The sequence below is a fragment of the Toxorhynchites rutilus genome, chromosome 3, assembly GCF_029784135.1.
Source record: "Toxorhynchites rutilus septentrionalis strain SRP chromosome 3, ASM2978413v1, whole genome shotgun sequence".
Taxonomy (NCBI): Eukaryota; Metazoa; Arthropoda; class Insecta; order Diptera; family Culicidae; genus Toxorhynchites; species Toxorhynchites rutilus.
The window spans coordinates 222,311,601-222,322,753 of NC_073746.1; the positions used below are offsets into that span (position 1 = coordinate 222,311,601).

General features: G+C 44.9%; 1 protein-coding gene across 1 annotated transcript; it reads left to right on the top strand.

Annotated features, from left to right (window-relative positions):
- The first annotated feature begins 886 nt into the window (after positions 1 to 886).
- Positions 887 to 7,832, top strand: LOC129773949 (uncharacterized). The gene is made up of 2 exons (XM_055777627.1): positions 887 to 7,697; positions 7,762 to 7,832. The coding sequence occupies exon 1, from the start codon at positions 887 to 889 to the stop codon at positions 7,454 to 7,456; it is 6,570 nt and encodes a 2,189-aa protein (XP_055633602.1). The 3' UTR covers positions 7,457 to 7,697; positions 7,762 to 7,832.
- Positions 7,833 to 11,153: the final 3,321 nt, after the last annotated feature.

The window sequence follows — 11,153 nt, forward strand, 5'->3', positions numbered from 1 at the left end:
AAAATTCGGCCACGAAGCTACAAATTGGTTCTACAAAAATTCACTATCGGTCCGACGAAAAGGCCGGTTTAGAGTTCCCATGAACGTGAACATGAACAGGTGGTGGAATAATACGATCATTTTACGGTAAACCAGATTGCGAACAAACTACTCAAAAATCGTGGCGAATAGAATGTTTTTGTTTGCGTTCACGTTCATGTAGAGTACAGTATAGAGTGATAAAATAATAATGAAGGAACATAAGAAGCATGCCATGGAAACTATAGACTGTTGGGGAAACCGATTAGCCTGACCACCCTGTCAACCGTTCAGTTGTCGAAAAGGAAACTTCTGAAGGGCAGTTGACAATTGTCACATTCAAACAATCAAAAGAAATAGACCAATAGGGATAGACCAATAGCAGATAGGGAAGTAAACAAACACAAAACAATAGAAGGATCGATAGGAAGTACAAACGTGGAAGTTTAAATAGAGAAATTACGCGAATTGAACATTGAAACTTATTTAAATTAACAAATTAAACTTATTGTAAGTACACACAACATTGAATTACACCAAACATGGAAAATAACATATATTTACATCGAAACAGATAAAGTTAGAAAACGTTGCACAACAGTCCGACACAGATAGCGAAATACACAAAAAAGGACTATAAATGTAAGTTTACACTGAATTAAACATTATATTATAACTCTCATGAAATAAAACTTCTAGCTTAAAGCATTCTCCAACTTAACAACGAGTTTGCTCAAAAGAGTCCCGAAACGCTTGTGGTCACGACTGGGTCGCAACAATCTTTAAGATTTATACGCGAATTTAACCTCAAACTCGACGGGCGATTTATTGTTCCAAAGACATCGGCTAGTCGAAGTACATAATTGCAATGTCTTTGAGGAATAAGAGGAAGAGTTTGATGCGGCAGGTAACCGAAGACGAAGTGGATGCACGGGATTGCATCATGTGCACGCGACCGAACACTGCAGACCAGTGGATGGCCCAGTGCGATGTCTGTTCGAAGTGGATTCACTTTTCGTGTGCTGGCGTGGATAAAGGTGTTGAGAACGAGTGCTTCGTCTGTGCAAAATGTACCACTCCACCTCCACCACCTAGATCAAAGTCCGGAAAATCGTCCTCTTCGAGTACTCGTGCTAAGCGAGAGCTCGAACTCCAACGGCTAGCCGAGGAGAAGGCTATGCGAGAGAAGGGGTTGCAGGATAAGGTGGATTTGGAAAAGCAGTTCATCGAGAAGAAGTACGAGATTCTGCAAGCGGGAATTGATGAAGACGATGATGACCGAAGTGGACGGAGCAACCGTAGTGTCCGCAGCGCTCGGAGCACAGTTCACGGATGGGTGGATAAGCAGGAAGAGTTGACCATGGTCGCCGGTATCGGAAACAACGAAATTCCCACCGGAACCACGTCATCCACTGGAACGCTACCCAAACGAACGTCTGCCCCGAACCAGGATGACGGCCAAGTAGCTAGCTCTTCTGCGGTTGATTGTTTTACCAATCAAATTCCTGCTGCATCGTTAGCCTCCAATACGCACAACGGCGTAGTAACGAGTGGTGCTATGGTTCAGCAAAGCATACAACTTCCAGTGCTGCCGAGCTATCCAGCCTTGCAGATCTCACCAGTTACATCCCGTCAGCAGGACCTGCTACCGGTAGTGAGTATGGTCATCTCACCTGCGTCAGCATCCGGCACTCAGGAGTTTTACCGCCCAGTGCATCATCAACAGCTGAGTGGTGTTCAACAGCGGCAGCATGAACGAAGTCTGCAGCAGTTAGAGTGGTATCCAGCTTCCAGCGCTGCTCTAGCCAGTAGTGCATCAATACCAATTACAATTAGTAGTAAGACACAGCAGATAGGTAGGTTCCCTCCGAATGTACCGCTTCCGATGGTGAACCAACCGCAGTCGAGTACTATGAATAATTTCTTACCACATGATTGTATAGTTGGTAGTAGTATAGTAGGTACCACAACACAGTGTGTGAAAGATTTAAATACTGGCAGGTATCCGCCAGTCCTCTCACGTGAGGTCCATAGTTTGAATTCTGCTTACATTCCATCGATCCAAATGTATACCTCGTCTCAGTCCACCGTTGATAACGTTCGGAATCCCGTTAGTACGTTCACGGCATCAGTGATTTCTCCACGTTCATTGTCTAATCAACAAGGGTTGAGCGTTTCCAGCTATTCGTATCCAATAACCTCGCCGGTAGTTGTTGATAGATTAGTGCAAGAATCACCACGGTTGGGTATTCCGCAAACTTCTTGTGTTCCGAGTGTTGGTCAGTATCCTCCTGTATTCGGTTTAGGCGCACGACAAAGTTTCGCTGCTCCCACAATTCCTGGTCTTGGTCAACAAGCTACTTCGTGCGCGACAGGTATTCAGCAGTTCGGGGCAGCATCAAATGTCGTACCCGATTCCATTCAACCCCAGGTGCCGATGTTTGGGCCAACAGCGCAACAAATCGCCGCTAGACACGTTGTTCCGAAAGATTTGCCAGAGTTCACAGGAGACCCAACGGAATGGCCACTCTTCGCGAGTAGTTACTACAATTCTACTGCTATGTGTGGCTATTCGGATGGAGAAAATCTGATGAGGCTACAACGTTGCCTCAAGGGTAAACCACGGGAAGCTGTTCGATGTCACCTACTTCATCCATCGTCCGTGCCGCAGATAATGGCGACGCTGCACACTCTCTATGGTCGGCCGGAATTGAAAGTTCGGTGTCTTCTTAATAAGGTTCACTCTACGCCTGCTCCCAAAGCGGATAAGTTGGAAAGCTTAGTAAACTTCGGACTCGTCGTGCAGAACCTATGCAGTCATCTCCAATCGATGGGAATGGAAGCCCATTTGTCGAACCCTACTCTACTCGAAGAGCTGGTGGACAAATTGCCAGCCAACATAAAATTAGATTGGGGTCTGTATCAACGTCAACTGTTTGTGGTGGACATGAGAGCATTCGGGGATTACATGTCAACGATCGTTTCTGCCGCCAGTAAGGTCACACTTTGGACGGAGGCAGGGAGATGTGATAAGCAGAAAGGAAAGGAAAAAGGTTTCCTGAACGCACATTCCACCGAAGAAGCTACGAAGCACGAACAACGTGAGGAGCAAAAGTGGAATAGCAGTGGAACCCCGAAGGTTATCGAAAGACCGAAGCCATGTCTGGTGTGCAAAAACGAGGGTCATAAAGTAAAGGATTGTCGCAGTTTTCTTAGTGCAAACATTGAGAATCGATGGAAATTGGTTCAGCAAACGAACGTGTGCAGGCGCTGTTTGATCCCGCATGGTAAGTGGCCATGTAAAGCCACATTATGCGGAATGAATGGTTGTGAACTACGTCACCACAAATTGCTTCACCCTGGGAGACCAGAAGCATCATCAAATCCAAGGATTCCACCATCAACGACTACCACAGGCACAATTAACCTCCATCGACTACAGCCACGTCCTACCCTTTTTCGAGTTCTCCCAGTCACCATTTATGGAAAAGACTCGTCAGTGACTACGTTAGCGTTCCTCGATGATGGATCATCCTTTACATTGGTCGAGCAGGAGCTTGCGAAAGAGCTTGGTGTTACAGGCGAGGCTGAACCGCTTTGTCTACAGTGGACCAGTGGCATAAAACGAATCGAAGCGAAGTCACAGTCAATTCAATTGCAAATCGCTGGTGTAAACGACAATAGACAGCATGCTTTGAACGACGTACGTACAGTGGAGAAGCTTGATCTTCCACCGCAGTCCCTGCGATATCCAGAGTTAGCAGAAAAGTATGAGTACTTGAAAGGTCTACCAGTAGCGAGTTATGACAGAGCAGTTCCTCGAATCCTTATCGGAGTGGACAATGCCAGTTTGCTGGTCACTTTGAAGAAAAGGGAAGGAAAGACGTACGAACCTGTTGTCACTAAAACAAGGCTTGGTTGGACAATTTTCGGAACAGTGGAAGGCTTCAAGGGCACGCTTGAGCAGCGACATCTTCACATCTGTGCTCGGTCGACCGATCAAGAGTTGCACGATACCGTAAAAGAATTCTTCTCCGTTGAGAGTATATGCGTTGCCGTTGTACCAGAGGTAGAAGGAGAGGACGATCGTCGTGCTCGAGAGATTTTGAGCGAAACCACCATCCGAACTTCAACTGGAAGATTTCAGACGGGTCTGCTTTGGAAGCACGACTACGTTGAATTCCCCGACAGTCGGGATATGGCAGAGCAGCGGTTGAAATGTCTCGAGCGAAGGCTGGCGAAGAATCCGAAATTGTATAGTAACATTAACCAGCAGGTAGTCGACTATCAGCATAAGGGTTATGCACACAAATTGTCGAGAGAAGAGTCAGTCAACAGTGACCCTAGACGGGTGTGGTATTTACCATTGGGAGTAGTGTTGAATCCCAATAAACCGGAGATGATACGAGTCATCTGGGATGCCGCGGCCAAGGTAGAGGGAGTATCATTCAACTCTATGCTGCTGAAGGGCCCGGATCTGCTGACTTCGCTCACAGTGGTGCTATATCGCTTCCGACAACGTCAAATTGCCATTGCAGGAGACATCAAAGAGATGTTTCATCAGATACAGATTCGGCGTGAAGATCGGCAGGCGCAGAGATTCCTGTGGCGAGATGAACCAGGAAAGCCAGCTCAAGAGTACGTCATGGACGTTGCGACCTTTGGATCGACGTGTTCGCCATGTTCGGCTCATTACGTCAAGAACAAGAACGCCGAGGAGTGGAAACATCAGTTCCCAAAAGCGGCTGCAGCTATCATCGAAAACCACTACGTGGATGACTACCTCGACAGCCTAGACACGGACGAAGAGGCCGTGGAGTTAGCGCTTGAGGTGAAAAAAGTTCACGCTAAAGCCGGTTTTGAAATCCGGAACTGGTTGTCGAATTCGGAATTGGTCACTCGACGGGTCGGGGACTCAAGCCAGCAGATCACGAAAAATTTCATGGCTGACAAAGGAACGAGTACTGAGAAGGTACTCGGAATGGTGTGGAAGCCGAAGGAAGATACATTCACATTCGCAGTCAAATTTCGAGAAGATGTCCAATTGCTGATCAATGGAACGAGCGCACCGACTAAACGCCAAGTTTTACGGGTGGTTATGAGTATTTTCGATCCTCTTGGAATAGTAGCTGCATTCGTGATTCATGGGAAGTGTCTGATCCAGGGTATATGGCGTACCGGTATTGGCTGGGATGAAGCAATCCCCGGAGAACTACATGACACTTGGCGACGCTGGGTAGAAGTTCTTCACAGTTTGAGTCGAATCGGAATACCAAGGTGTTATTTCCCGGGTTACAGTTCCAGCAGTTTGCAGAGCCTTGAACTACATGTCTTCGTAGACGCAAGCGAAGCGGCCTACGCTTGCGTCGCCTATTTCCGGATGGTAGACCATGGCCAGGTTCGATGCTCGCTCGTTGCAGCTAAAACTAAGGTGGCTCCACTGAAGCCTATGTCGGTACCACGGCTAGAACTTCAGGCGGCGGTTATTGGCGCTCGTCTGATGAAGTCCATACAGCAAAGTCATACGCTGCCGATCTATCGACGCGTCATTTGGAGCGATTCTAGGACGGTCCTTTCATGGATAAGATCTGATCAACGGAAGTACCGTCAGTTTGTCGCTTTCCGAGTATCCGAAATCCTGGATGAAACAAGCTTGGACGAGTGGAGGTGGGTGCCCACACGTCTTAATGTAGCAGATGAGGCTACTAAGTGGGGGAAAGGGCCCAACTTCCAGAAGGACAGTCGGTGGTTTTGTGGCCCGGAGTATCTTTACGCAGATGAATCAGAGTGGCCAAATCAAGATCTACCGACATCTGACACAGTAGAAGAACTGCGTCCAGTCTACGTTGCAAACCAGCACCATCGGGCGCCGGTTGAAACTACAGTTGATTACAGGAGATTTTCCAAACTCGAGCGTTTATTAAGAGCCATTGGTTATGTTCGGCGTTTCAGTGCAATAACGAAGAAGAAATACGACGCAGAAATAACCTGTTCCCCAGCACTTTCTCGACAGGATATCTTGGAAGCTGAGTTGACAGTATGGCGGTGGGTGCAAGCAGAATCTTATCCTGATGAGCTAACAATCCTGCGGGGAAACGAGCAGTTGCAACCACATGAGCGCAGAAAATTGGAAAAATGTAGTCAACTTCGGAAGCTGTCTCCGTTTATCGACGCCAATGGCGTATTGAGAATAGATGGGCGACTCAGCAATGCATCGCATACCACATATGATGCGAAATTCCCGGTGATTCTGCCTAAGGTCCACCGTTTCACGGAGCTGCTTGTTGAATGGTATCATCGGCGGTATGCACACGGGAACGGCCAAACAGTACTCAACGAGATGCGACAGAAGTTCCATATATCCTGCCTACGGACATTAATTCGAAGAGTTGCGAAGCAGTGCCGGTGGTGTGCTGTCTACCGATCCACCCCAAGGGTTCCTAGGATGGCTCCACTCCCAGAAGTCAGGGTAACCCCTTACGTTCGTGCCTTCACCTTCATCGGTGTGGACTACTGTGGTCCCTTTCCGATACGATCAGGAAGAAGTGAGGTGAAAACCTGGGTGATGCTGATTACCTGTTTGACTGTTCGTGCCGTGCACTTGGAATCAGTCGGTAGCTTGTCAACAGAAGCATGCAAGCTAGCCATTCGACGGTTTATAGCCTGGCGAGGTGCACCGCAGGAGATCTACAGCGACCAGGGCACAAATTTCATTGGTGAAAGCAGGGTGTTACGAGAGGAAATTGCGAACATCAACAGATCAATGGCAGGAACTTTCACCAATAGTGAGACGCAATGGCACTTCAATCCGCCTGCCGCCCCTCACATGGGCGGAGTTTGGGAGCGCTTAGTGCGTTCTGTGAAGACAGCTTTACGAACTATCTCTACCATCAAGAAGCCGAATGATGAGACATTCCGTACGTTCCTGGCTGAAGCTGCATCGATTGTCAACTCAAGACCATTGACTTACGTGCCTTTGGAGACAGAGGACGGCGAGGCGCTAACGCCTAACCACTTCATGATGTTGAGTTCCAGTGGCGTAGTCCAGCCAACAAAGCCCATAGGTACCGGGAAAGCTCTTAGAACCAACTGGGATACGATTCAAAATCTCTTGGACCAGTTCTGGCTAAAGTGGATCAAGGAGTATCTTCCATCCATCAACTGCCGTTCCAAGTGGCTTACGGACTCTAAACCTGTTCAACCAGGAGATTTGGTGTTATTGGTTAACAAAGAATCGCGCAATGGTTGGGTACGAGGCAGGGTTGGGAAGGTCTACAAGGGAAAGGACGGCAGAGTTCGGAGTGTAGATGTTCAGACGGTAAATGGCGTGCTACAGAGACCGGTTACTGGACTGGCAGTGCTTGAGGTGCTGAATGATGGTACAGCTGGAAGGGATGTCCAGCAATACGGGTCGGGGATTGTTGGGGAAACCGATTAGCCTGACCACCCTGTCAACCGTTCAGTTGTCGAAAAGGAAACTTCTGAAGGGCAGTTGACAATTGTCACATTCAAACAATCAAAAGAAATAGACCAATAGGGATAGACCAATAGCAGATAGGGAAGTAAACAAACACAAAACAATAGAAGGATCGATAGGAAGTACAAACGTGGAAGTTTAAATAGAGAAATTACGATAATTGAACATTGAAACTTATTTAAATTAACAAATTAAACTTATTGTAAGTACACACAACATTGAATTACACCAAACATGGAAAATAACATATATTTACATCGAAACAGATAAAGTTAGAAAACGTTGCACAACAGTCCGACACAGATAGCGAAATACACAAAAAAGGACTATAAATGTAAGTTTACACTGAATTAAACATTATATTATAACTCTCATGAAATAAAACTTCTAGCTTAAAGCATTCTCCAACTTAACAACGAGTTTGCTCAAAAGAGTCCCGAAACGCTTGTGGTCACGACTGGGTCGCAACAATCAAAATCAATCAGATGAAAGGAAAAGTATAGCCAAGCTATAAAAGCGTGAGCCATTTCGCGCAGCGGGCATTCTTACAACGGATGTGGAAAGGATAACATCAACTGGAAAGCAGCAGCAGTGGAAGCAGTGGACATCTAGGCGAGCATGAAAGCTGAGGGGCGGACAGGCGAGCTGTGCCCCACGACGTGATTCCGTGGCAGCATTAGCAGCAGCAAACATCACGAGCAGAACGTTTCGGGTACGCTCTCTCCATTAGAGAACGCACTTTACGGACACCGGAAAAAGACAGCAACGAACTTCAAGGGCAACAGCAACAACAACAGCAGCAGCGGTGAACATCGAGTCCAACAAATCGAGCTGTGTCTCGTATCGGTACGCAACTAGTGGTAGCAGCAAACGACATGAGCAGAACGTTTCGTGAACGCTCTACCTCTCTGCTAAAAGAGTGAGAACGCACTCTCTTGGCATCAATAAAAGAGTAAAAATAAAGTTTAACTTCGGACTAGTTACGTGCCTAACAACCACGTACTAATCCACCGCAGAAGAAGATTTGAAGAGTTTCTTCATTTCAGTCAGCGATGCAACGTCTGGGCTGAGGCTTCGTGTTTGGAGCGCTCACCTATCGAAAAAAACGGATGAGTATATTGGCGGTCGCGACAGTTCATATTAAAAGTTCGTCAGTAAACGTGAAGTAAATAAACATCGAGCTTCAAAAAAAAGTAATTCGGATAAAATACCCGAAGCAACGAAGATTTTCAACATGTACAGAGATCCGATTAAATGAAATTGCATCCATATCGAAATTTTCATTGAAAACTCGAGAGTTGCTAAACATATCTTTTTACAGTTCACGGCGAAATAATTTTCAGAACGCCTTGGGACATTCGAGCTTGAACATGAACGAGGAAATATTTTGACGTCTATATTCACCACTATTTTTTTCGCGTTCACGTTCACCGTTCACCGTTTCAAAATGTTTTCCTCGCGTTTCATATATGAATTATAACCAAAAATAAAATGTTGATTGTATGGCTGGACGTTTAACTCCCCTGGAACCTCCGTTTTTACCACCGCCAAATTTATTCAGATCACTAGATGTCGACGATCTTCTTAATAACCTGACTTATTTGGGCTTCGAAGCCATTAGATTCGCTGATGAAATATTCAATTTAATGAGGGATGAATGTTAGACGATTTGTGCTCCCGTGGCCGAGTGGTTAGCGTCACACATTATCATGGCGGTGGTTCCGGTTCGATTCCCTTTCTGGTCGGGGGAATTTTTCGTCAAAGAAATTTCCTCTGACTTGCACTGTGGTCACGCGTATTCTAGAGCTTGCCATTCAAGGAGTGTTATTTAGCATAGAAATCTAAGTACTAATAAAAATGACGCAAGTAAATACTACGTTGAGACGGCGAAGTTCCTCTAGGAACGTTAGTGCCATTCAAGAAGAAGAAAAATGTGAGTACACTACTTCCAATAGGATACAAATATCTCTAACTGCACACTTCAATGAAATACCTTGAAAGAACTCATTATCAATCAACCAAAACCAGTCATCAATCCATTGACCTGAAAATTAATACAAAATTACACCTCCTAGGTTGTGAGAAACGTACAAGGCAACGAAAAAGCTGATTTCTTAGTAACATTTGGTTCTTCAACTAAACTCGCCGGACCTGAGCCATTTTGTGGATTAATCACATTCTGCCTGAAGTCAAGGCGCAAAATATGGAAAATATATATGACTGAAGCCAACTGGAGGGCTCTCTATCAACACCAAGACAATCAAAATTATTAATTACACCTTGTAACAGAGTAACACACAATGATATTCTTCCCGTCTGACATTTTCGGAATGATCTCAAAGACTCTCTTATGATGGACTATGGTTGAAGGATACGCTTCACTAATTAGTCATCTAGTATAGTCATTATCACAAAGACTGCTAAAAATATTAGACCTCAAGAGAAACAGTGTACAGCATTCTTGATACATTTGTTACTAGGCGTATTTAGTCTTCAATAATAGAAACGTCATGATTTGGTTACTTACTCTGATACAAGATGCTAAACTATAGGTGTTTCGTTCTTGACACTTTCATGACAATACCTGAGACGAGTAGCGAGACGTAGCTTTCTGAATTATTTACTTTTTGTTTGGTTGTGTGGTTATGGTTTCATATCAACTCGCTGAGGAAAACAACTGAAGGAAGAAATAAACAAATATATATTCGTGAAAAATAGTGTACTATAGCTGCAATAAGGTATTTATATTATATATTATAACCGCTCCATGTAATGTAATTAAACATACACATACTCTTTACAGATACACAGGTCGAAGGCCACTGATCATTTAACAAGAGCCAAAGGTTGTACCGCTCATGGCAACTCTACACGAGTTGAAGATTGTACCGTCCAGTGACCATTCTACCCTGGATTCCTCGAGTCAAGAGAGACGCACCACGATTGATATGATGTACAGACTAGGGGGGCGTCGCTGATCAATGGTCAGTTATACTCCAATAGGAAGTATCCCGTGTCGGCCACACATACATAGTACTGGAGACTGCAACATCCCAATTATGAGATCTATGTAATACTAACCTCGAGCCAACCGCGAGTAATCGGTTACATATTACTAACATAGTTGTAAGACAAAAATTGTTAAAATATTGGACTCCCGGCCCCGTCAAGCTACGTGCCCTAATAAAATATATATTTTGGGAAAAAAAATTATATATTATTCAATATTTTTGGGGGACAGTGAGGATTTGATGAGCTTGTGAATGTGATAAAAGTGCTATAAGTCTAAGAAATCTGTTGTCCAACTCCTCCACAGATAATCGTTCATCTCGCGGTTCTCTATCATGCCAAAATTATATTGTGAATATTTTATTTACTTCAGATGCCGTATTATTGTGCAGTAAAAGGATGTGGAAACAAGGTTCTCATAACGAAAAATAACCCGGACATTGTTTACCACACTTTTCTCCGAGATGGAGATAAAAATCAAAAATCAAATCATATGCTCACGTCATTTCCATAGAAGCAGTTACGATGACCGACATCAAATGCGCCATGAACTTAATGGTACGAGGAAATATAGGATGTTGAATTCCAAAGTTAAACCTTTTTTCTGCCTTATATGTATCAGCCATTCCATGTCTAACCGATATAGTGA

Excerpts from the sequence above, each read along its gene's own strand:
- LOC129773949 (XM_055777627.1), top strand. The coding sequence starts at position 887 with ATGTCTTTGAGGAATAAGAGGAAGAGTTTGATGCGGCAGGTAACCGAA.